Source organism: Fundulus heteroclitus, chromosome 4 (genome assembly GCF_011125445.2).
Source record: "Fundulus heteroclitus isolate FHET01 chromosome 4, MU-UCD_Fhet_4.1, whole genome shotgun sequence".
NCBI lineage: Eukaryota > Metazoa > Chordata > Actinopteri > Cyprinodontiformes > Fundulidae > Fundulus > Fundulus heteroclitus.
The window spans coordinates 34,094,447-34,122,112 of record NC_046364.1 but is presented as its reverse complement, the minus strand read 5'-3'; the positions used below and the strand labels follow the sequence as shown (position 1 = coordinate 34,122,112).

General features: G+C 38.9%; 1 protein-coding gene across 1 annotated transcript; it reads left to right on the top strand.

Moving 5' to 3' along the window:
- The first annotated feature begins 775 nt into the window (after positions 1 to 775).
- tcf25 (transcription factor 25 (basic helix-loop-helix)) lies at positions 776 to 26,548 on the top strand. Its single transcript, XM_036136432.1, has 18 exons — positions 776 to 1,153; positions 3,876 to 4,010; positions 4,120 to 4,191; positions 4,404 to 4,525; positions 6,289 to 6,354; positions 6,473 to 6,555; positions 8,677 to 8,807; positions 12,272 to 12,371; positions 13,423 to 13,516; positions 13,682 to 13,774; positions 15,420 to 15,525; positions 15,642 to 15,801; positions 15,933 to 16,020; positions 16,253 to 16,411; positions 16,640 to 16,730; positions 19,250 to 19,329; positions 19,432 to 19,507; positions 26,296 to 26,548. The coding sequence occupies exons 1-18, from the start codon at positions 917 to 919 to the stop codon at positions 26,461 to 26,463; spliced, it is 2,061 nt and encodes a 686-aa protein (XP_035992325.1). The 5' UTR covers positions 776 to 916; the 3' UTR covers positions 26,464 to 26,548.
- Positions 26,549 to 27,666: the final 1,118 nt, after the last annotated feature.

Below are 27,666 nucleotides of genomic sequence, written 5' to 3'. Positions count from 1 at the left end.
ATACAGGTATATGACAATATACAATTCACAAGATATAATTAAAATTCAACAAACACTTTACAGAATAAATATGATGGGGCTAGTAGTACATTTTGTTTGGGTTCAGTCACATAACGAGATTAAAGGAAATGAAATGGCAGACAGGATGGCTAAGGAGAGTACAAATAAGGTAAGGATAGATATTAAAGTTAGTTTTAGTATAACAGAAATAAAGGGTATAATTGAACAAAAAACAAGAGAGGTGGCAAAAGTTATGGGAGGAAGAAAAGAAAGGAAGGCGGCTTAATAAAATCCAAAAGAGAATTGGACAAATGAGAAGAACGTGTGTACTATTTCACGACTTAGAATAGGACACACTGGATTGAATAGATCATTATTTTTGATAGGGAAACATCAGAGAGGGAAATGTGACTGTGGGGAAGATGAGACAGTGGAACATGTTATTTTGAGTTGTAGGAAATATTTGATTCAGAGAAACACGTTAATCAGGAAACTTAGTAACATGAAAATGACACTTGACATTGTTGATTTACTGCAAAAGGAATCGGGAAGCAGAGGATATCAGGTTATATTTGAGTTTTTGAAACAGATTAAGTTGTATAATAGAATAAATATATATATATTTTTTTTTTTTGGGTCATGTGGTCTACACTCCTTACCAGATGGTGGCGGTAATGCTCAACTAACGGTTTTGGCCAACTACCAATAAAGAAGAAGAAGAAGAAGAAGAAGAAGAAGAAGAAGAAGAAGACATTTGTTCTGTCCTCTAGAGGGCGACATAACCCAAGCTGTCCGTTTAACACAGAAGAAGATAGAACCTGTGTAACACTCATCCCATTGGTGTTACCTGACAGCTATGAAAGTAACATTTTAACACTATCAAATTTATATTTAATCGACCTACAGACAGCGTACGATGTCTACCCGGGCCTTGAGAAGGCTCAAAGGGAAACAGCGGGGTCAGGAGGCCTTGGACCTCGGGGATCTAAGTTTGGAAGACAGCCCGGAGGAGCAGGCTGAAGCTGAGGTTGTGGAGGAGCAGCTGGACACGGCCACCGCTGCTAATGTTTCTTCCCCTTCCAGCAGCAAAGGCAGCAGCCGAAAGGCGAAGAAAAACAAGGCTCAGAAAAACTTCAGCAACATTTATGAGCTGGTAAGGTGACGCTGAAAACGGAAGTTACGTGTAGCTGTCGCGGCCATGGTAGCTCGTGCCTCCTCCTGACAGTTGTTTACACCAGCTCCTGGTAGCTAAATCGTGCTAAGACAGGGGCTAGCTCACTCTTAGTTTAGTTAAACATTAACAGACCCAAGGGTATACTGTTAGCTTAGCCAACTCTGTGTGTAAAACACATCTATAGCCGCTCTAACAACAGAATCTAACATAACAGAGTGCTGAATGGGTTTCTTTTCTACTGGTTGGTGTATAAATGAAATGCATTGTCATGTTTATAGCAAGTTTCTTCGTTCTACCATACTCTAACTTAAAAAAAAAAAAAACTATGGATGTTATACAGAATATAAACAAATATACATGCTGTCAGAGCAGGGAACCGCCTCACACTCACACCACTTGTCTTAGAAAGCTGAAACTACAAAGAGCAAATGTTACCAGACAGACACCTACGTATAAACATGATGTAGATACAGTTTTAAGATAGGAGTAAGACATTGTATCCCTGTCAAAACAAAAGGTTTTAATGTAATGTTTTTACTTAAAGGTCTCAGATACATTACATGCCACCTGATGTTGAGTGATTCCCATTTCCTAGGGTTTCCCCTGTCAGCTTCCCATGTTTCTTCAGACTTCTCTGGCAGAGAAATGAACTTACACTAGACATCAGTATGATATGCTTCGTAAAAAGAAGTATAATGCCAAGTAAACTTCAGCAAAAAAACAAATCTACCTTGATTTGTTTTGGCTATAACAGATTTATATATGCTGTACCGTATATAGTTGTTCCAGAATCGCTCACTTCAAGTATATCAAAATCTGCCGACGCATTTAAAGTATACCGACAATTCGTCTGACTGCGAGTACACCAAAGTATGTCTGAATTTTATTTGTTTTCGCTAGACATTACCGTGGTTTTACATTTACATTTAAACAGAAACACTACGCTAGTGATTTGTAAATTGGTATGCTTTAAGCATAGTAATAGTTGTCGTGATTTGGAAATATTTTGAATAGAAATATCTCAGCTTTTGCATTTCTGTGCCAAATAAACTAAACATGTATTAGTGCACGTCAAGGTAGACATTACAGTAGTTACGACGACATTACGAATGGGGTAACTAAGAAAACATCAACATAAGTAAATTGTTTTTGCGTGTAAGGCAAGGCAAATGTATTTGTATAGCACAATTCAGTACAGAGACAATGCAAAGTGCTTTACATGATTAAAATATAGGAAAATGAAACAGAATAAAAGCAAGTAGGAATAAGATGTAGAAACAAAATAGAACTTTAAAAACAGTTGGACTAAAAAAGTTGAACTAATGATGTTTTAGTAAAACAGTTTAACTAGAGCAGTCAAAGGCAATCCTAAACAAATGTGTTTTTAATCTTGATTTAAAGGAACTCAGGCTTTCCGCACTTTTACAGTTTTCTGGAAGTTTGTTTCAGATAAGTGGAGCATAGGAACTAAATGCATCTTCTCCGTGTTTGGTTCTGGTTCTAGTTATGCAGAGCAGGCTGGAGCCAGAGGCCTGAGTGGTCTGGATGGTTTATACACTGATAACAAGTCTGTGATGTATTTAGGTGCTAAAGCATTCAGGGAGTTATAGACTAACAGAAGTATTTTAAAGTCTATTCTCTGAGATACAGGGAGCCAGTGTAATGACTTTAGAACTGGGATGATGTGCTCTACTTTCTTAGTCTTAGTGACTGTAGGGCTTTTACCCCTTTGTTTTCAAGTCTGCCTATAAAACAAGGACTCAAAACCTATTCTGCCTTGTCCCTCTGCTCCACAGAATCATGTGGGACAGAAACCCTACCTGTTAGAAATGTGTGGTTAGGACACAACAAAGAGGGGTTGAAGGGGAATGGGATTCACAGTATGGCTGATAGTATGGTAGATTCACAGGAATTCAGAGCAAAGTATTGCAGTTTCACTCTAAATAGACCACAACCGAAGGATTTCAACATGAAAAGGAACAGCTGAAAAGGATTTGTCCTCTTTAAAGGGGAATATACTTGAGAGTCATCAGCATATTGATAAAATTACACACAATGCTTTTCAATAATGGCACCAAGTGGTTATAAATAAAGAGAGAACAGGAGAAGTCTGAGACTAGAGCCACGGGGTACTCTCCAGCGGTGGGCAGCAGAAGCAGAGGCAGAATCATCTGGATGTAGATGGACAGGGGTTCCTGTCAGAGAGGCAGGACCTAAACCACTGAAGAGCTGAGCCAGTGATGCCCCCCCACTGTTCCAGTCTGGAGGTGCCAATAATATGGTCCACTGTTTCAAAAGCAGCTGGTAAATCTAAAAGCACAAATAAAATGCAGTTTCCAAAATCAATTGCTAAAAATAGACCATTAACAACTCTTAAAAGAGCAGATTCACTCTTGTGAAAAGTTTTAAACCCAGATGTAACACTTCTAAAATTTTCTTATCACCAGAAAGGCCTTCAGTTAGGTGAAAACAGTTTGGAGGCCAAATTTCTTCAACAAGGTTTGCTTGCCACCATACTGAAGGTCAAATTACTGTTAATAACGTTTGGGATAATAGGCTCAACAGTAGGAGAAATCTCATTAAGAAGATGTGGAGGAACTAACGTCACAGCGGAGAGCCTATTGACACTTTAAATGGTACAATTAAAGCTTAATTTACCCGGCCTGTGCAACTTTTTTTTTTTGTCTTCATGTTTTAACAGATATGTGATGCTGAAAACGAAGCAGAGAGAGTTTCACCAGAAGAAGATCCAGAGAGAAATAAAGCGAGAAATAAAGCAAACGGTAACAAAGATGTTGAGAACCAAGATCAAAAACACAAGGAAGAGTCCACAGAGGTAAAGATAAAGCAAAACGAACAAAAGTTGTCGTCTAGATTGATTTAAATGTTTTTTTATCTTAAAATACGGCTTTGTCTGTCATCTCTGTTTTCCTTTCCTTTTATAGTCTGGAGACAGAGTTAAAAAGAAGAAGAAAAAGAAGAAAACAAAAATGGCATCCGAGGATGGACAAGTAAACGTATGACAGGACAGTTACAAAATTCAGCCTCGTTCACATCCTTACAGCAATATAACTTTATAATTCAAATAGTTTTACAGCTATTCATTTTGTCTTGCAGATTTTATTCACTCAGTACAGCCTCGATATGCTGAATCTTTACTCATCTTGGCAACAGCATAACATACAAAATGTCATCACAACTGAGTCACAGTGTATTTTATTGTTTTCAGGGGGCTGCAACAGAAAATATCGATTTACTGCTGGAGAACCTGGAGAAGTCCAACGGAGGGGGTCTACAAAGTGAAGACAGTGGAGGCTCCATCAGAAGATCTGTCCTGCATGTGGAGCACAGGTGTGAACACTGTTTAATGCCGAGAATGCGCCTCAACCTAACATGATTGGTGTGAAAAGCACGGATCTTCACAAACACATGAACATAAAATGACATTATAATTAGAATGTCATGATAATACATTGGCTATATTTAGCAAGGTTTATTTTTTCCACTTGTTACGCAGCAGGAGATTATTTAACAAAGTTAGCGGCGCAGGCCTTTTATCTTACCCTTAGAATAAAAAGAAAGAAAATTAGCAATCGGTGACATCGCTGACTGTTTTATGAAATGTTTATTTCAGGATCGGGAGAGATCGGCAAACACAAATAAGGACTCAAACACTGTTTCTGTTAGAATATAAGGCACACATTTATTATTATTCCCCACAGAATACAGCACATCAAAACAATTAGCTCTTCACACACGCAAAGTAGCAGGCATTAAAGCAACAAGCTTTCAAACAAACGTGACGCTCAACAGATTCTCAGAATCAGCTCTTACCATTGACACGAACTGGGAGCCCTCAGTCCTAGGTTAAGATCAGCGTTCACGATGCCGGTATCCACACACGAACTCACGGCAGACTCACCGGGCTAAGGGGAAGTCTCCTCTTTATATACTTGTAAACAAAGAGTTAGATGTGGAGCGAGAGCGGCCATCTCTCCCTCCACAGCTGCCCTGCCTCCCTAAGCATGTTTCCCAAAACATCAACCGTTCCCAGCACCTCAGCAGTGTGCGAAGCAAAATAATATGAGTGCTCTCAGAATACAGCAAATCAAACAAAATAAGAATACAGAACCAGTCTTTCCCACAACACATTGTCATAGGTTCCCACCACAAGTTAAAACAAGTTATAGCACAATAACACATGTGGTTCTTAGTTTTATGTGAGCAACATAACAGGCACGAGCATGTATGTTGCTCTTAGTTTAAAACTAACCAGTTTTTCCCAAAATACATAGTCAAAGAACAAAAATAACTCTTTAATATATCACTGACGTACACAAATTAAAAAAAAAGGCCGGATCATCTCTCGTCGGCTGAAAGGTGATGAACAGCCGAAGCAGAGAAATGTAGTTTAATAGATTAAAACGAGAGCAATGAAGCATAAAGCTTTTGTCCGAGAAACTCTCGGATCAGTTTGGATTGATAAAGTCCTTTTTAGAAATCACCAAATCACCTTGAAAATCTTGTTTAAATTAACTTATAATGAAAAATAAATAAATTGAGTACCACCTATTCCGATGCAATACATTGTAATGACTTTCACATTTGTTGTTCCACTCATGAAGTGAAGCTGCATCACTCAGTGTTTGGAAATAGACTAATACCTTTTTACAGGTTGATGGGACACGACATTATTTTGTGTGGTGATATGTAAATATTTATATCGAGTATGTATTTCCCTGTTGGAAATGGGTTAAACCTATTTAGACTTGGAGAAAGTAGTCTCTAGGCATGTAACCCAAATGCATAGATTCATTATATGTGCAAACTCTGCATCCTTACATACCTTTATTGATGGGATGTCATTGTATGCAGTCAATTGCAGAAAATCGGGTGGTAAAGTTAATATTTTCAGTTGGGCACACACAATCTGGTGATATAAACAAGCTGCCCCTGCCTTCTGCACACCGATAAAACGGTCGCCGTCGTCTATACTATCTTTTGAAAACAGTTTGTTTGAAATCGTCTGAGAAGTACAAACTAAAAAGTCCCATTGAATGATTTTCTGCTGCTCCTCCACATCGTCCTTGTTAACATCTCTGGTGTTTCGTCAGGAATCTCAACCCAGAGACTGAGCTGAAGAGATACTTTGGAGCTCGAGCTGTTCTCGGTGATCAGAGGTAAAAAACATAATTTAAAAAAAAAAATAAAATAAATAAAAAGTGTTGCATCATTTAGTAAATAATATTCTTTTTCTGTTCCTTTTTTTTTTTTTTTTTTTTTTCTTCCTATTACTAGACCTCGGCAAAGAAACAGGCACTTTCACCGCAGCACGTGGATGACCAGCCCAAAGGACAGTTGGCCTCGCTTCAGCCGACCAGGTGGGCCTGGAACCTTTTCTCACATTAAAACTTTACGTTTCAGAGGTTAGGTCCTCTGAAACGTGAGTGAGGTATCTCACTATAGGACGCGCCCCTAGCACCTGTCCCAAGGAAGCTCTATTACACTACGCCAGCCTTTACTGGCATACAGAAGTGACGTCCAGCCCCGGGAGAAGGGACATCCTCCTAGATTAAAATCCGACACCACGCCGGTGATCCTCAGTCTTGTAAGCACACCTCTTCCTGGATCCCACGGCCAGAACCGTGTGGGCCAATGCGGGCTGTGTAACATCGAGCCTGTAGAACCTGGTGAAGGTGTGAGGAGTTGCCCACCTGGCAGCCTTACAAATGTCCTGCCATTCCCCGAGTGGAGTGTGCCCGCAGTCCTGCAGGGGGCGCAAGGCCTCTGCACTCATAAGCCATAGCAATAGCTCCGACCATCCAGTGCCATAGGCGTTGCTTTGTGAGGGGCTCTCCTTTATGTGGTGAAGCCTGTGACACAATTAGGTGTTCCCGTTTGCAAAAAATCTGCTTTTTTCTCCATATAGAGTTGGAGAGCTCGGACAGGGCAGAGCGAATGCAAACGTTCATGGTCCTGAGCGGAGAATGGTGGTGGGTAGAAAGCCACACTGCAAAAATTGAACTAAAAATAAGTAATATTTTCTTAAAATGAGTGTATCTGTCCTTGATTTGAGCAGGTAAATAAGATGATCTGCCAGTGGAATGAGACTTCTGCACTTAAAATAGGAACAACTCATCTCCATCATCTTATTTCAAGTGCAGGGTGTCTATTTATCTTATTTTAGGGGTCAAAATACTCATTCCATTGGCAGATAATCTTATTTACCTGCTCAAATCTAGGACAAAAACACAAATTTTAAGAACATTTTACTTATTTTTAGATCAGTTTTTGCAGTGCAATAACTGAAGAGGACGGCATGACAGGGCCGGGTTTAATACCTTATGGAATAAAAGCAGGATTAGTTTTTGGTAAAACCTCAGAATCCTCACTGTGAAACTGCGTACAGGACGGGTTTACAGAAAAGGCGTCAGTGTCACCCGTTTAGGGGAAACCAGGGCGACTAACAAAGCTGTCTTGAATGACAGCACTTTGAGTTCAGCCCGCTGCAAAGGTTCGAAAGGTGCCCGTGACATGGCATTGAGCAACGTGGGTAAATGGCAAGAAGGAGCGAGACTCCTGGACACTAAGCGGAGCAACAACAGCTCCTGCAGAAATGTCAGAATGGCCGAAACAAGGCTTTGCATTGCACTCAGCTTGATTTTTGTACGCCTGTTTGCTGCTGCCTTGACCTGGATAACTGAGGGCTATGAACATTTCAGCGCAGCATCAAAAGACACAAGATGAGAAAACTAACACAATTCTATGTATTTAAATACATAATTACAACGCCCGGCTCTTGGTTCTTGTAAACGTTTTTAAGGTTTTTCTAAGAGCTCTAAACCACATTAGCGAGGCTTTCCTCAGTTCCCAGTTTTTCAGGCAGGCAACGTAAAAACAGGCTGAAAGCGTTTTTGGGACGATGGCGTCATCACAAAGACTGGCTTATTGTGAACACACTGAAAGTCCTTATTGATTCATTACCTTATCTGTCTGATGGATATTCACGCCATGGCCTTCTGGCATTTTCTTTCCCACAAATATCAGTTTTAGGTCGTTATGAAAGGTTTGAACCCGAGCCTCATCAGCACACAGAGTCCTGTGTTTAGTCGTTTGGTAACTCGCTCACCCAGTTCCTGTTTGGTGTTTACGCTCACAACAGATCATCTGAGGAATTCCTAATAGGTTATTGTGTTATGGGCGCTGACATGTTACATGTCCCATTATCTTTTTCCACAGTAGTTTGGCAGTGATTAGAATCTTCTAATCCGTTTTATCGGTCACGCTGAATTGCAGGGTGCCACAAATGTACGTTCTAGTCTTTGGGATTATAAGAGACAGTTTGTCTTATTGTTAATTATAGATTATTAAACTAAATTTTCAGCAAAACATTCCACGGAACATAAAATCCTGCATAATGGAAGCCATTGCTGTTTCCTGCTAATGTAGCATAAGCTTGCCCACATTGTTTGTGTTTTAATTATGAAATGATGCCTCCTCAGGGATCTCAATGGCCTTGCTGGAGTCAAAGAACGGCGTCCATTACTTCACCTTCGAGCACAACCGGGACTACCAGCAAGTGCAGTTCAAGTTCTTAGATGCTGTCGAATCCATGGATCCCAACAACATCGTGGTGAGTGTTTGTCTCTGTTGCTGCCTTTTCAGTGCTAAAACTTCATTAAACGCCCGTTTACACGGTGAAGCTTGGTGAGTCGGGTGGGGTTCTCCTTATAGATTTTATTCCAGTTTAAACTCCAAAAAAATGTAGATTACATCTGCAATCTACGTTTTTTGTTTGTTTTCTTTTTTGTTCTGAAGTGTATAAGCGACGCTGTCTGATTGGATTTTTCTTTTTCTTTTTGGAATACAAAAGGGGTAGGAGTTAATAAGAATTGTTCTTCTTCCTACTCCTATTCTTTTTTTGCATGGCATGTCTTCTTGCCGTTGTACTTATCATACTTATGGATTTGACAACCATACTTATGATTACATTGCTATGGAAAAAAGTAAATAATAAAAATAAAACATATTACCCTACAGTTTAGTTTTTGAGGCAACTTTAACTTCTATAGTTTGGGAATTACCCCATTAGTTGGTGGAGACTGATGGATGAAATCCTGTTGTTAAAACACTGTTTTAGGATTTAAAATTCATCCCTAGAACTTAACTGGAACCGGTTTTAACTCATAAGAAGTTTGTGATGATCGACAGAGCTCTAAAAACCAAAGTCTGCGAGTTTTTTTTGCCAGAACAACCTCGCATGGATGCGACAGCTGCTGTTGCCTCCTCCATTACACTCTTCCCCCCCTTCAAACTTAAAATTGTTAAATGATCAACAGTTTTGGTCAGTTGGGATAGTTTTAATCTGCATCTTGCAACATAAACGCTGAATTTTTTTTTAACCTAACTGGTTATATTCTCTAGAAAAAGCACAGAGGCAATGAAATCAGAAGTCCTCACCGTCTTTGGTTAAATATCTCAAATACTGTTAGTGGATTTTAGTGTGCCTTGTAATTTAAAGTTAACAGAAAACGTGAACTGTAGAGGCACATAAGCCGAGTAATGCTCACCACCCTCCCACCGCCTTCAGAGTCGTGTCAATCCAAAAAAGTTCTGCTTTTTTTTTTCTTCTTTTTTTTTCTCTTTTTTCCCTTTTTTCCTTTTTTCTCTTTTTTCCTTTTTTTTCTTTTTTTTTCTTTTTTTCCTTTTTTTTCTTTGCTTTTTCCCTTTCCTTTCCAGTAAAAAAAAAAAAAATAGAAAAAAACGAAAAAAAGTTAAAAAAAAAAAGTTCAGCTTTCCTCACAGGGTTGGGTTTTTCTAACTTGGACTTGGTTCTAGTAAAGAGAATACAGGTGGGAGAAAAACTACCCTTGTTCCAGGAAAGGTTCCTGCGGTTAAAAATCTGTTTTTAAAACCAACCCAGCATTTCTGCCACACAGCAGGCCGAAGAAGTCCCGAGAGGAGCAACTCTAGCAGGACGTGATTTACATAAACCGTCCCAGCAGTGAAAACCCAGATATCAAACAGTTCAGGGAAGAGTCATGGATCAGAGTAATTTAGTTTTGAGAGAAACGTATTGAAAGCGCGCCTTCTGTGTGCCTGAGAACAGTTCTGTAAAGGTGCCTAGCAAAGTGAAAAGCACAAGCTTTCTAAGGTTTAAACACTCATTCTTCAAGTTAAGCTGATGGCCTTTCTTTGTTTATTTTTGGAGCAGTTGTCATTGGTTGACATGTAACAACATTCCAGGGACATAATAAGTTTCCTGCAAACACAGAGTTGGCATAATTAAACACAAATGGGTCCAAAACAGCAACAAGCAGGGAACAAAATAAAATAAATAACTCAAGGGTTAGTCTCATGGAGATGTGATAAGGGGCTTAAATCTCTGCAAAGATGCACAGAAGGCCTTCGGTTTTTCCTTCGGTTTTCTATTGCTGCTCTGTTGATGGGCGTCTCAAGGCAGTTTGCAGCACGATTAATTTCACTGAATCTGAAACAATGATTGTGCTCGATAGAGCCGCTGGTTAAATCCTAAGGATCTGGTTTCTATTTTTTCCCCCTCACATTGAAATTTATTGTGCTCCAACAAATGAAAAAAAAAGAAGTAATAAAGCCTCCTCCTGCATTGCTTGTCTTTAAGGTTAACCAGGGGTTATTGTCAAGAACCTATTCCGTTCAACGTCTCCAATAGGGCTGCACAATATATCGCAAATATATCATCATCCCAATATCACGGATGGCAGTAAGCGCAAAAAAAGTGTTGGCTAATTATTTAAACAAACCTGCATCATAAACCTTGTGCCTATGATGGGAATGATGAATGTTTTTGTATTCAGTGGCTTGATAGACTATTAATTATGTGGGCTGTAGATCCTAAAGCACAAAGACAATACTTTTTCCTACACCCCACTAAGTGCACATTGATTGGCGTCACCTTTGACCCGCCTCATGTGGACGGACTGACCAATGGGGAGAGGGTCTCTCAACTCATGTTCACAGTCACAGGCAGCATCTCTCTGTGACAGACAGTTCAACATGAAGTGTGAGATAACCAGATATTTTGCTTGCCCTTGGCCCTTTAGGCAAGGCAAGGCAAGGCAAGGCAAGGTAAATTTATTTATATAGCACAATTCAGTACAGAGACAATGCAAAGTGCTTTACATGATTAAAATATAGGAATAAAAGCAAGTAAGGATAGAATGTAGAAACAAAAAAGAACAAATATAGTGGTGATTCAGTTAACTAGAACATTCAAAGGCAATTTTAAACAAATGTGTTTTTAATCTCGATTTAAAGGAACTCAGGCTTTCAGCACTTTTACAGTTTTCTGGAAGTTTGTTCCAGATAAGTGGAGCATAGGAACTAAATGCTGCTTCTCCGTTTTTGGTTCTGCTTCTGGTTCTGCAGAGTAGGCAGGAGCCAGAAGACCTTAGTGGTCTGGATGGTTGATACACTGATAACAAGTCTGTGATGTATTTAGGTGCTAAGCCATTCAGGGATTTATAGACTAACAGAAGTATTTTAAAGTCTATTCTCTTTAGAGACCCTGGGCCCCTGGGCAATTGCCCGGTTGTCCATATTGTTATTCCGGCCCAGATATTATCGCATATTACATATTTTTTCAAAATTGTGCAGCCCTAGTCTCTAATTATATCTTGGGAAAAAAAGATTAGCATTCATTTATTTATTTTTGCTGGTATTAATTTATTTACTTGCTGGTATTTATGCATTCTCACCTGTTTTTTTTTTTTTTAAATGTTTGTATTTGCATATTTTTTTGGTTTATATTGAAAAAGTTATTTTCCATGTATTTAATTAGAGTTGGTTATGGCTCTTTATTAAAGACTTAGACACAAAACATGGAGCTGTTTCCTTGTTAAATACCCTTAGGGGTCCTGCTGTGAGGTCTATAGATGGCTCCTTCGCATGCTGACCATTTATCAGGGGAGAAGGACTGTCATCTAAAAACACCAACATATTTCTGATTCATCAGTGCAACTTGTCCTCCGAGCGTCCTGGTGTTTTTTTTTGGCAGTACATTGATGCCATCATCGTCTCTGCTATGTTGACCGCTGTTTTGCCCTTTGTTTTCTGCAGGCTCTGCTGCAGCTCAACCCTTACCACATCGATTCCCTGCTGCAGCTCTCTGACGTCTGCAGGATACAGGAGGATCAAGAGATGGCCCGAGACCTCATCGGTGAGGACGAAACCGGATTGTGTTGAGCCTTATGAGCCGAGCTTTCAAGAAATCCTTTGAACCCAACCTCAGTGTTTTTAGGAGCAGACGGTTTGCATCTTACCGGCTCACTGCCAGTCTGACGTGAAGGTGGTCGGTATCAAATATTATTCGTGTACAATCCTCTAACACATTCCTGAGATGATTTGACCATGGAGGTTTTCCACGAAGCAATGCTAACTTATTTGCTGGAAGGCTCCCAGGCTCTTCTATTTTAACAAAATAAAGTTGCTCTGTTCCAAGTTTGTCCTTTTTATCGAGAACTGATTTTGGCACAAACATGAAAGGATGCAGTCCCTCTTTAGAAAATACTCCGCTGTCAATTACAAGTCTGGTTTTCATCATATCTTAAAAGGACAAGAGGAATATTGTGTTTGGATCATTACATTTCGCTATGCTTGGGTCAGTCTCATGAGAATCCTTAAAGTAACGGAGATCATGTGAAAAAGAAATTAAAAAGCTTCTTTTTTTTTTTTTTTTTAAGGAGTGCAGAGATTAGTGCGTTTTTTTTTTTTTTTTTTTGCTTCATATTTGGAATTACGTTTATTAGCCAAAAATGATGTCAAATAAACCGATGACTCCTATTTTTGTTTATAAGTTTATCAAATTAAACCCTTTCGGAGCTGTGCTCTTTTTGCAAAATTGTGACTCAACAAACCAGCCTCTGTTTAGGAGTTCAGGCTTCATGTAAAGCACAATGCTACGTTTATTATCACAAAGCCTCTCCTTTAACGCTTCTTTTTTAGTCCTATGTGAAAGACCAGAGGCGTCATTCCACAAGGGGCTTTTGTCTTCCTCCCCGGATAATTGAATTACATGCCATCGGTCGAACTTTACCATAAGACAGAGGTTTTCCAGTTTTAATATTTTTAGGTTGTGAAGAAGAGCTGGTGATTGTAAATACGATTGTGGCTGCTTGTCTAAATGCTGTCTGCTGCGTTTGCTCATAGGGCAACAGGACATTCTAGTCGTGACCTTTAAAAAAAAAACATTTCTCTTCTTCTTTGTGCAGAACGGGCTTTGTACAGCTTCGAGTGTGCTTGTCATCCTTTATTCAGCCTGACATCAGGTACCAGCCGGCTAGATTATTTGAGACCAGAAAACAGGTTGGTTGTGTCTTTTTTTTTTTTTTTTTTTTTTTTTTTTTTTTTTTTTTTTTTTCCCCCCACTGCTGTTTGGTGTTGCGAGGCGTCAGTTTGACCCGAGATTGACGTTTTGAACGTAAATGATGTTTTATGGCAATCCAGTAATCCAATAATCCTTGTTTGCAGAGCATTTTATCTGGCTGTTTATAAGCACATGATGTTCCTGGAGAAGAGAGGATGCCCACGGACCGCCCTGGAGTACTGCAAGCTGATCCTTTGGTAAAAGAAGGAAACGTGTGATCGCCACAGTCTTTGACAGGATTCTAGTAATAGAAGAGTTATTACACATTTTATTAAAAAAAAATAACACTGTTCCGCTCATGACATTTCTGTCTAGCATTTTGTTTATTGAAAAAAAGTTTAAACCCTAAGTATCATCATACATGCAAGATATTCTGTAGCAAAACGGTCTTTCTTTACCCTCCCACTTGCTAAGATTTAAATAGGCAAGCTTTAAATATGCAATGATCCTGTATCTGCTCTGCTGCACGGTTTCTGAAAATGTTGCAGTTCTCCTAAAAGTGATGATCCAAAGTAGATGTGCAGAGGGTATCAAAATGCCATCGCTGCAGTATTAAAGTGTACCATATTGCAGTTGCACTGGACTGCTTGGACGCAATATTTCGAAGGGTCATTTATCTCGAGTCCCAGGCGTAATGTCCCACACATTACTGTGCTTTGCAAAAATATTCATACCTCTTGATCTTTTTAACAACTTTTTCACAAACGTCTGTGTTTTTCATCGGGCATTAATGTGAAAGGCCAACTCTAAGTATTGCATGATTAGGAAGTGAAAGTAAAGGTGAGTATCTCACCGTTGGGAACAGAAAAGAAGCGGTGGGTTAATCCAAACGGTTATCGTCTTCACAAAATTCAACCATAAGACTTTAATCAGGTGTTTTTTCACATCTAAATCATACCTGAACCCAGGTTCACAAATCCTTTCACTGTGAACACTCAATTCTGACTATATACTGTGATTTATAACCGTTTTCTTAATTAATGATAAACATATTTCCCAACATATAGCCTTTTTGCACCGCTTGGAGGGATGACACCACAAGTGAAATCTCTGCATTTCTAATTTACATCCTGTGTGTTAGAATCACACAATAAAAGATCTAAACTAGTTTTACTGAGCCCAGCACCAACCTCTGCCACTTTAATTAGTCAGGCAGTTAGTTGAATTAAAAGCAATGTGGTGACAGCCTTAAATATGAGATATAACTCTGCTACTACACCAATATTCATTAAGATCAAAACATCAAAGCTTTTATAAGACTATACCTAAATAAAGTACTGAAAAACAATTATACAATGAAATGAATACCACTTAATGTTAAATGTTTAATGCACTGCAAAAAGAGAATTAAAGGTAAGTAAAATTAACTTGATATCAGTGTTATTTGTGCTTGATTTGAGCTGGCCAGTGTAAATGATCTGCCAATGGAATAATATTGTTGCACTTAAAATAGGAACAATTCATCTCCATCAGCTTATTTCAAGTGCAGTGCATCTAATTATCTTATTTTAGGGGTAACAGTACTCATTCCATTGGCAGATAATCTTATTTAACTGCTCATATGAAGGGCAAGTGCACTCATTTTAAGAAATTTTTACTTACTTTTCATTCCCCTTTTTGCAGTGTGTCTATTTTTCTGCTGCAAAGAGCTTTTGGCTGCAGTCATGTTCACTTTTAGGATTGTTAGGAAATGATGGCAAACTGTTGCAGAACCTTTTTTTTAACAGTGTAGCTTGTGTTTAATCTATAGCTTTTTTTTCAGTAAATAATTTTATAAGATTGCACTTGTTTGATGAAAACATCTTAAAGTGACTGTTTTATTCATGGTTTTGTGTCTCACAGTTTAGACCCGGACTCTGACCCGCTTTGCATGCTGCTCCTCATTGATTTCCTCATGCTTCGTTCCAGAGAGTACAAGTCTCTCCTTCAGCTGTATCAGGACTGGGAGGTAAACGTGTGCCGTTGTGCGTGCTGTGTGGGCCCTCGTTTTTTTGTGCAGCTCTTTACCCCTTTGAGGTCTGACGCTGAAATTGGTTTTGCAAATCTTCCTCCTCCTCCCACCAGGAGCACAGAAATCTGTCTCAGTTGCCAAACTTTGCGTTCTCTTGCGCGCTTTGTCATTTCCACCTGAGTCAGCAAGAGGATGTGGCCCCCGAAGAAAGCGACAAACAAAGACGACAAGCTGACCAGATGCTCCAGAACGCTCTCATGATGTTCCCTGGAGGTCAGACGCGTTAACGCATTCCCTCTGTTAAGAACTCAACTGAGAAAAAACATCTGTAACTTTGTGGGAATTTGCTACCATTGCAGAGAGGTTTTCATCCCGTTTCCTGCTGTAATTACATTTTTTTGCAGTCTTGATGCCTTTGCTGGACCTGTGCACTGTGCAGCCTGACAGCACCGTCTCCTCCCATAGCTTTTTTGGCCCAAAGAGTCAAATAGGGTAAGTTTTTATCCCGAGGTAGCATACAAATCCACAAACGCGTGTTACATAAATGCTGCATGCTAAAGTGGAGCTGTCCAAACTGTATAAGCAGAAAAAGCTCTATAAAACTACTGCTGCAGCAGATTAAAAAATGGACTTGAGGGTTTTTCATCCATGTTATTTTGAAGATTTTTTTCCCCTTCTCACGTACAAACAACTTTCTAGCTCACCAAACGTCTTCCGTTTCTAGGCAGCCGCCGGCGTTGGCTGAGCTCACAGCTCTGTACGTGGGGAGAGCGTACAGCCTGTGGAAAGAGGCAGCGGTAATGCTCTGGCTGGAGGAGTCTGTGAAGGAGGTGCTGTGTCGAGTTGATGCCAAAGATCCTCTCGTGGAGGACTGCCATAACAAGTAAACTGTCCGTTTTCCGATCACATCCCTTCAGTCATATTTCTGTCAGCTTTGCCCAAACGGAGGCGGTCCTTGTTTACCAAGTTTAAATGCAGCAAACATGCCAGAACAATTTTATGTTGATAAGGAGCTAATTGGGTATAAAATAATGCATCCTCCGATGAACTGAGGCTTTGTACTTATGGTGCATTCATTTTGATAAATGTGCTCTTTATTGCTGTGTTTTAGGAGAAAGCAGAGGTACCAGAGTGCACCAAGAAACATCCATCGCCATGTGCTCCTCTCGGAGATCAAAGAAGCCACCTCAACCCTCCCCCTTGTAAGAAGTCACCAGCCTGATATTTAATTACATTTTGGTCGCAAAACCTCCAAAAAATTAAACGATAAGGGTAATTTTCTTTCGATTAAATACATTTTTTAATGGATAAACCAGAATAAAACATGCTCTGCAGGCTATTTGATGGAGGGAGTAGTTTTAAATACAGTGATAAAGGAATTATTTTCCTTTTATACATGAAGGCATAGGTCCTTAACTTCTAACACGTTTCTTTTTTATTCAACCCATAAACGTTGCGTCAAAAGACACCGTTTTAATTGAAGCATTTAGAAACTGAAAATGTTGAGAGTTCTTCCGGATCAGATTAGATTTTTTTGGTGCATCTCTACAGATAGCTTTACAATATCGTGCATAGCTCTTTGTCTCCATGACAAAACTGACTTGTCATGGGTTTTTAGCGGGCACGCCGCTTCTCCAATCCCAAGTTTCAGTTCTGGGTCCCGATTAAAGGGTTTTAAACTGGTGTACTGGTATTAGAGTACCCTGTACTAAACTCCTGATCGCTGTCATCATGGAAATGGGCCAACTAGTTTTTAAAGCAGAAGAAATCAGGAGGTTTTTCTCTACACAAAAACATGTTAGTTGGGGTTATTTCTTGTGGTGGTCAAACGGCTACATGGCCAAAGGCAACAGATTTCATGTGCTAACTCTGAAGGTGAATCAAGATGACGAAACAAACCTTAGAGGAAACTCTGTGGGGGGATAAGGCCGTACTGCACCTACAGCTCTTTCATGGATTTCATACTGGACAGATGCGTGCAAGACAGTGTGTCTGTGTCATCTTGCATAATAGTGCAAGAAGCGAAGCACAGTGGCGGATATACAGTGCCTAGGAAATATATTGCCAGTTCAAGTTCAATCATACCACGTTTTGCACGTCTGAAGGTGTGTCCAGCAAAACAATACTCATCTGAGTGGGAAGCCATGAGGGTCTTGGTCCTCAAACTCTCTAGTGCTTTTGAGATCCGCTTTAACACCTTTGATCTTCGCACCATCATCTAGAAAGAGGAACTTTTAAGGTTTTGTAAATGCCTCTCCTAGTCTTTCACTTTTTACTACCAAACAACCTAAGCTCAGTGTATTTTATTGGGGTTTTAGGTGGTAGACCAACATAAAATATTAATAATGAAGAGGACGTAAGAGGGCTTATGGTTTTCTCAACAAAAAAACAAACAAACTGTGCCTTTTAATCTGAAATCCCTAAATAAAAAGCAGTTGATTCAAGTGCCTCATTAGTTAATACAGCCTACTTGTGTGAAATCCCACCGTACATTGGCCTCAGTGGTCCGTTGGAGAACACTGATGAACAACGAGTCTCGTGAGAACCAAGGAACAGAGCCGGAAGGTCAGAGAGAACGTTGTAGAGAACTTTAAAGCAGAGTTTCAAACTGTTGTCTGAAAAATTAAAGAATGGCGCAGCTTTAAATCTGCAAAAAGCTTGGCTGTCTACAAGACAAACACGGGGGAAGCAGCCATGGTGACTCTGGAGGAGCTGCATAAAGCCACTGTTCTGGTGGGAGAGTCTCTACAGGATAAGTGTTAGTTGTACACTCCACAAATATGGCCTTTTATATAAGCGCGGTAAGAACAAGCCTTCTGTTGAGGGAAAACCTTAAGACATCCGGTTAGTGGGGAGTAAGTCATGTAGGGAACAAAGCAAACATTGTGCTGTAGGCAGATGAGACCATGAGTGAACTCTCTGGCCTACATTCAAAACTCTGTGTGGCGTTAAAACCAACACTGAGCACATCTTCCTGACAGTAAAACGTGGTGGTGGCAGCGTCATGCTGCGGGGGATTTTCTTCTTTAACAGTGAAGCTGATCAGAGTTTATTTGAAGATTCATTTGGGTAAAAATCAAATCCTAGAAGAAAATCTTATTTATTTATGAGGTGAAAAGTTCACCTTCTAGCAGGAAAACGACCCTAAACATACCCCCATAACTACAATTGAAGGGTTTACTATCAAAACAATGTTAATATTTTTATAATGGCCCGAACATACATGTACTTCTGATTGTGTGGGAGGATGGCTGATTCTGCTGATCTAATCCGGCTGAGCTTTTGCTCGTTTGGGAGAAATTGGGAAAAGCATTCGATTTTCTAAATGTGCTCCAACTAACGCTGCAAAACCCCTACAGCTGTAATTGCAGCAAAAAGCGGTTCTACAAAGTATTAACTTTGGATGAATACATGTGCACACACCACATTTTCTTCTGTTCTTTGTTAGAAATTTTGAAAATTGTGTGTTGTATTCCTTTCACCTCATAAATATGCATTTGTTGGTGTTGGTCTATCACGTAAATCCCTATTAGATGTACGGAGGTTTGTGGTTGTAAGATGATGAAATGTGAAAAAGGTTTTGTGGAGTGTGAATACGTTTGCAAAGCACTCTTTTCTGGCCGTAGATGAGAAAAGCCATCAGCGATTCTGCAGAAAGTTTAAGAATCTAATTAACTCTGGAAGTGATCCTTATATCGTGTTTATTTTCCAATTCCTGTAGGAGGTGACCACTCAGCCTGTGATGGGCTTCGACCCGCTGCCTCCGCTGGACTCGGTGGTTTCATACACCAGACCAGAGAGGTCATGTGACGTGTTTCTGCTCTTCATACAGCAAACATGCTCCTAACATTTCTAATTTTAAAGCATTGTCCTTACTCCGTGTTTCTGTGTCCTCACATACAGGCAGCATGTCGGCGCGTCCAACGAGAGCACGTTATCGCTGTTTTTCCGCTCTTTGCTCCCAAACTTCAACCTTCAGGTGAGTCGCACAGCTTCTGCCGTTTGACCCTTGGACAGATGAAACCGTTTCGCTTATGTGGTTTAAATGGCAGAACAAAATCATAAAAGACCCTCGCTGTAACCCTAAAGTTAAGTCGGACGTGTCGGTGTTCACGTTGCTTGGTTAGTGAATTTCTCTCTCTCTGCGGTCTAAAGAGAAAACTGCGAATGTGTCGAAGATGTTGGCACCGAATATGAGCTGAAAGCACTAATTAAGAACCCATGCTGTTCATGTGGAGACGACATGTGATCAGCAGCTGGAAGCCCCACAGACAAAAGTTATTTGTCTCTTAACAAATTCTGTTAACTCTGTGTCCAGAGTTTGGTCATTACAGTCAGTATGAACTTGCTGCTCCGACGGGCGGGAAGTTCTGACGCTGGGATTTTCTGTAACCTTAAAGGTTTTTTTTTTTTGTTTAACCTGCTGCGGTGTTTAGACAGAGGGGGGTACGCTTAGACTCCACAACAGAGAGCCGAGCTTTTCTTAAAGCAAAAACATGAGAAGGTTGCAAAGGCATTTGGGGGAAAAAAAAGAAATTGTAAATATTGTAGATTTGGAAGCTCTGCAAACGTTCTGTCCTGGTTGGAGATCTTAGTTTTAGTTGAAGCCACTGGTGTCTCAGGACATGTGCTGTTTAATTATTTACTTTCTGAGGTTAATGCATGGGAATAACTTTCAGCACACCCACAGTTCAGTCCACGATGCCAAGGATTAGCACGCCAAGGCTGCCGCCCACTTAGAGGGGGCATCCTGTAGCTTCTCAGGGCTGGAAAAAGCCCAAAATCTTTCCATACTCTTTTCTAGTTTACCACAGTTGTGACCTTCTTGTTACATTTTTATGTGTTCTTTAGATTTCTGCAGTCCTTGCCGTTTTTCTTTAGATATTGGCTGCTTTTTCAGTCGTGTTCTGAAAAAAACAGTCAATATCTTCCTGATCTATTTCAGAGGAATGTTTGAGTTTCTTTTAATACTCTTAATTTGGATCTAGAACTTCTTTTAAATACAAAAATTATAAAAATATAAAAATGATACTAAGCTTAAGAGATGGGCTTTTTTTAAACTGAGTCTTTAGGCATTGCTACTAACAGACTGACACATGGAGACAATTTGATCCATTTTCCACTGCAGACTGTATAAAGAAATGCTGAAAGCACCAGTTAAACATGAGTTTAGTGTAGAACCAACAAAGAGATTGTTGTTTTTTTTGTTTGTTTGTCAAAGACATGACCGTCAGCCACTGGCCGTCTGTTGTTAACTGTGTTTTAGTATGACCTATATCTTTTCCTGCTTACATAATTTATTTAAAAACACACTGCTGCTGGTCCAGGTATAAGCATTGTACTGAAAACAAGCAGAGAATCAGTCAAAATCCAAAGAAAAACTTTGAAAAAGGCCTTTGGACCTACTGATCAACAGCAGTTTGAAAGATTACAGGAGAGTCCGCCTCCTTAAAAGCAAAACATCAAGAAATTAGGATTTAAAACGGTTAAACTGTCATATATTCAGATCAATTTAGACCATCTCAGTAAATACTAATATTTCCCAAGTACTGCCTTCATGACATACGTTTTACAACAATGGGACATCAGGACTAGGAAAAAGAAAAAAACAATGTCAATATTACCTCAAAATTCAAAATCCAATATGGCTGCCTTACAAATAAAATTAGGTGGTAGCTGCATTTATTTGGTCATCTGGATATTTCTGTCTCATCCGATCTTTCACATGCACACTGGTCTAATCCCCCATTTTGAATTCATGCTGCTACAGTGTTTGAAAGTACAAATAGCAGAGAAATTCAATATTATTAGCATGTATTCTTACTAGCAGGTGGCTTGGACACTGAGCGTATCGACTGTTAAATCCCACTGGCTTTTAAACCTGCAACTAGAACACAGCTGTGTTAAGTTCAGGGTTATTCCCACAAGCAAATTCTGACTTTAGCGGGAAATAAAGCTCGGTACAAGTAGCCACCAGCACTTGTTCGTGGGTCACTGTTGTCTGCTTCTGGTTTTACTGGGAGTTCTCAGTTTTCTCTGCAATGGACTTTTCATTTGGGAGGTGCCTTAATAACTTATAGGCCCCACCTCACAGTTAATTTGTTCAGATTTACTTTGCAACTGCTTGATAACAAACATTTTTCCTGAGTAGCCCAAGCACCACAAGGGGTACCTATATCGCAGTTAGAGAAACATGGGTCAAGAGTAAACTGCAGTGTTTGCACACCATAACCATTTATTTTTTTGTAGAGGATAAGGTACTTTATTGTCCATTAAATTTAAATATAAAAGAATTGTCTCCTCAGCATTGAGCAAGACATTTATCCAAACAATATTACAAATAGCTTATGAATATATAGATTATTATTATTATTATTATTATTATTATTATTATTATTATTATTATTATTATTATTAATAATAATAATAATAATAATAATAACTTATTTTTTAAATAACAAAGACAATCTGATTAAATAAAAAATACAGTTTTTAAATGAAGTTTTACATTATGGTTGTACTGTGAGATTGGGGCTCTTTGCTACTTGTGGAGCTCGATGACTTTTTGTAATGTGGACCCATGAATTCTGCTCCCTACCAGAACATCCTGAAGAAGAATGCCCCAGTATCAGTTTATGCCCTTTAACTCGAGCCCATTTGGGTTGTGCTGCAAGACAATGATCCAGAATCCACCCTAAACTGGAAATGTGTTTGTTTTGTTTGCTTTGTAGTAACCTAATTAAAGTAAAGTTAATTCAGAAGTAAGTTGACTTTCAAAGCCAAAGTGAAACCAATAACCTTAACTGATCTGGTTTATCGTCTCATTCAATTTGTTCTGGTGTTTAACTAGATTACCTCATAAATATGTTATATTAAAGGAGGTTTATAGGAAAGTAAATGACCTTTAATTCAATTCAGTTTATTGATATAGTGGCAATTCACAATATGCTTCTTCTTAAAGGGGACATGTCATGCAAAATTTTATTATTTAGCCCTTTAATATATTTTATTGTGTAATTGGAGTCTCTACGAATGCAGAAAATTGTAATTTAGTGTTATTTCAGGTGGATATATTTCAATTATTTTAGCTCATTTGTTTTCCAAGCAGTTATTTTTTTTTCTAATCTCTTTTATGTTCTGGGAACATAAAAGAGATTATGGGAACATAATAATGTGACATAATTGGGAACAATTATGTCACAGTATTTGCTGCAGAGCTGCTAAACAAGGTCGTGAAGGCTTCACCGGTTTTGCTAATCCGCCATTTATGTTTTTCGCAGCAATTTGTAGTCCAAGCTCAAAGATGCCGAAGCTACAAGTGGATAAGTCAGAAATGTTCGGTTGTTTGGTGTATTAACCCCCAGAATTCATTACACTGTCCCACAGAATACTCAAAATATGGCCGAACTAGGAGGAGTGAAACACTCTGCAACCTGGAGTGGGGGGTAGAGTGTGAAATGCCTTTTTTAGATTTAAAGAGACATAACCAAAACATGTTGTTCTCAGGCGCACCTCAGAACTGGGGTAAAAGAGGAGCTGTGGGGCAACAATAACAAGCAATTCAGACCAAAGCATTGCTCTACCACATTATATAGACCACAACTGAATGATTTAAATGGGGAAAGCAAGGCATTAAAAGGCACGATTAGCCCCCTTTACAAAGTCATTTCAATTAGATTATACAGACAGACACTGTTAAAAGGTTTTAGATCTAAGAAAACCCAGCAGATTGCATTGATTCATTAGCATTGCGACATTGACTTTGCAGCAATCCCTCATACCGAGCATGCACGTAGCAACAGTGGAGAGGAAAACTCCCCTTTCAACAGGAAGAAACCTCCAGCAGCACCAGGCTGAGTGTGAACGGCCATCTGTCACGACCGGCTGTTGGTTTGAGAAGACAGAGCAGAGACACAAATAGAGAGCACAAGCACTGATCCAGGAGTACTTTCTATGTAGGAGAAAAGTAAAAATGTAACGGAAAGGAATGGCTCCTTTTGTGTCTTCATCGAGGAAAGAATTGTCTGGGGGCTGTTTTCGTGTGTATAAGATGAAAAAGAGCACCCAGTTAGTCGCAGTAAAGGCTCAGCCAATCGCGATCAACATGTTTACTGCGGTTCAAGCCCACTGTTGTCCCTGAAGGCAGAGTCGTTGTCTGCATGCAATAATATGGAGGCTGTTTTCCCACAATAGGTCAAAAGTGTTTGAACCATGAAACTTGTTCCACATCTTGGTCTTTGGTAGTTATTGAGCTAAAGTTAAATCTCGTAGCAAATCCACTGTCCTTCCACCCAAGGTTGCATGAATCCTTTAAGTAATTTTCGGGTGTGATACTATTACTTTCTTTTTCTCGCCGTTTCTGACTTTCACATATTTTTTTAGGATATTGCTGAAGGGCCTAATTCTCAAAATAAATTGTGTGGATTATCATCTGTCGTTTGACAGGTTAGCAGCTACAAAACCAACACAGATACAGCTATTTGGTCGCGGGTCATGTGGCAATACTGTATTTATACAGCTAGGAGGAAATAAGCTAAAACACATCCCTGACTGATGAAACATTTCCTCCCAAAGCTCATGGTTAGCCTGCAGGGACAACAACTATAGAGCGTCTTTGAAGGCATATGACCCTTTTGCTGTTCATTTTGTCCTCTGTCTCTCTGTGTGTCAGTGAGGAATTAAACAATGATAACATTCACTAAGTGTAAAGTTGTTTGTCTCTGCAGCATGCTTGCTATTAAAGAACCTTATTTATTGGGATTTAGAAGGACTGTACAAAAATAAGGCTGTGGTTTTGTTTTCCCTTAGCTATTTATTATTCAACCTTTTTTTAATCCTTGATGTTGTATTGAAGATAAATTGCAGATTTATTTTCACCTTTTGAATAATAAACCGGTTTTAATGCGCTGTAATGCTGTTCTGTTGGTCCTTGTTGGGCAAATTGCTTAGCTCCAGGAGACGTTTTGTGCCATTTTGGTAACAATTAGCCACATTGTGTCACATCGGTTTTCATTTAACACGCCAACGCTTTTGTGGAACAATATAAACTTTGAATTGTTAGTAATACAGTTATTAGTTACAGTGGCTCAATAAATTGGTCTCTTTTTTTATTTAATTGTATTTTAACTGAACTACCTAAGGCAGTTTTGATCGTGGCACAGGACATTAGGATGCTGGATTACTGAACTGAAGTTGACGTTCATTTTATTTTTGATCAAAGTATTTTATTTCTCATCTCACCTGTTATTAATTATTTTTCTTGTGCAACGCGGTCCATTTTCATATGCTCATATATATGTTGTCTGATTCTAAAAGACAACATGAAATGATTATTGTAATATATCTATTTATAACGCACCTCTCTGCTTTCTGATGAAAGATGAATTTGTGCAATGTAAAACAGACAAATATTTTTAATTTCTCTCTCTCTCTCTCTCTCTCTCTCTCTCTCTCTCTCTCTCTCTCTCTCTCTCTCTCTCTCTCTCTCTCTCTCTCTCTATATATATATATATATATATATATATATATATATATATATATATATATATATATATATTATACACTTTAATCGGTCTCTTATAAACAGTTTCTTAAAAACAAACACAAATATTTTAAAATTAATTGGAGAAGTGATGCAAGCAGGAGGTAGCAGGTTTTAATCTATCAAGAGTTATTGATGTAGACCATGTTCTACCGTCCCCCTGTTTTGTTTTTATTTTCCTACAGTCTTAAATTTCTGAAGAATTTACTAAAATATCCTCCAGTCTCTCAGTGATGATTGGCACCAGGTCCCCCTGCAACCCTGCATAGAGAAGCGGCTATAGACAGCGGAGGGATGGATGTAATCCTTAAACAGTTATGTTCTTATAATGCGAACCTTTGTTACAACCTAAAGGCTACTTAGCGCTATTAAAGTATGTTTCTTGTTCTTAGTGAGCAGCAGAATGAGCCTTAACGAGGTTAAGCCAAGACGTATTGCTGTACTCTGGAGATCATAAATATTACTCATCTTCCCTATCCTATCATTGTTCTAGTTCTTGTGCCGGTGTGCAAACCAAACCCAACCACGCAGATACGTGTATAAATATCCATCCATCCAAAAGTGCAAAAGTATCCTTTTTAACTTTTTCAAAATTTCACACCTTACAGTCACAAACATAAATGTATTATAGTGATAGTTGTTTTTTTTAAACAAATTAAAATAAGAAAAATATGGTATAAATATGTAATGAAACACTCTTAGTCAACAATCTTGTTACTTCATTTTTTGCTGGTTTGATGCAGCCACCGCCTTGTTTTACCGTAGGAACGGTGTGTTCAGGGTCATGTGCTGTGTACGTTTTTCTGCTATCCGCAGAATTTTGCATGGAGCAAAGGAAAAAAAATTCAAGGTGTATGGCGGCTTTGGCAAAGCACTGTACAGAGAAACATTACGCGGGTCAGCCGTACATGAGTAATGTTAACAGATGCGCCCACGGCATATTTCCATCTGCATCCTTCCTAATGAAATTATATACTTAAAGTGGGGGGAAGAGATATGATATGGATAAAAGTAATAAAGTAAAGCGTAAAAGATATTTATGGTGGGTATGTTCTTTCCTTGGAGCTAGAGATGCATGATCTTGTGAGTAAGGGCACCATAAAGGTCTTTTTCTGTGCCGAAAAACACCTGATGCTAAAAATATTCTAAAGTAATCACCTAAGGAGAAAACAATGAGGTCAATTATAAAGTTTCTTTTTTTTTTTTTTTTTTTTCTCTATGTTCAGGGTGGACTGAGACAGGAGGATGACATGGAGGTGGCCCGAGCAGGCCAGGAGCTGAACCAAGAGGTGAACCGCCTGATGGTGGCCATGAGGGACATGCTGGCAAACATCCGCTTTCAGGAGCCACCCAGAGAGGACAACCCCTACAGGGATGACGAGGAATGGGACTGAGGAGAAAAAAATGTTTTGAACAAGTGTTGGATGCAAAGAGTTGAAATAAAAACAGAAAACGTGTTCTTGTGGTCATGAAGAGTTGTATATCTTAGTTGTACCTTTTTTTTATTATTATTGGTCAAGAAAGGTAAACTGCTGCTGCACCTTCAGGAAAAACCCAAACGTTTTGAAAATGGGGAACTTTCCTGTACACTCAGAAAATAGACTGAACGTAATCTACTGTTGGAGTTTCAGCGTCTTCGCTTATTAATATGTCGATAAATAACGGTCTCCTCAGATCATTCCTGTTCGCAGGCAAAACAAACGGCTTTTATGACAGTAAAAAAACTTCCAGTTATAAGTAACAGCTTCAAAATATAGCTAGAAAGAAATCCAAACGTCATTAAGTGTTTTTTTTTTTTGTCCCTGACTGAGGCTTAAACGTGTTAAATAGAAGCTTTATATGCAAAATATGATTGTAATAAATTTTAATCTTCATAATTGTGGTCTAAGATGTTTTTTTTTTTTTTTAGGTTTTTTCAAATCTAAATTTCAATAAATACAAAACTAAAGCACTCTATCTGTTTGATGTGGATCAATATCTGCATAAAAACTCCTATGAGAGAATGAATGACAAGCTTTTCATAAGATGCACATGTTGTTTTAATCAAATCAGTTGATTGTGAGTTTGATGTTAAAACCAACAGAACAAAAACAACATTGTTTATATCTTGGATTTAATTGAACATAGATGCAAACTGATGAATAAAGTAAATGTTACGTGATAAGAGCAAGGCCTTTACTAGAGTTTGGCTTTTTAACAGCTTGAAGCAGGAGCCTTATAGGAGTCTGGTGGCTCTGCTTGTTGTACAAGTTAAAACCCTAACATAGAAAAACTACTCTGGCTCTTCAGGCTTACCACAAAACACATACTTTTTAGACAGTAATTCTATATCCAACTAATATTTTTTTTCAAACAGTTTACAGTTCTAGGGAAATGTATTTACAAAAAATACAAAATAGATCTTTATATTGAAACGGTTAGCTGGTCCCTGATCTAACAGAAATATGGTCAGTATTGGCAGTATTTCTCCTTTGTGTTGTTTTATCACATAAATCCCAGCACAATATATTGAAGTCTGTGGTTATAATGTGAAAAAGTATGTGGAAAATGTATTTGTAAAACTATGTAAATGGAAAAAAAGCTAAATTTTGGTCTCA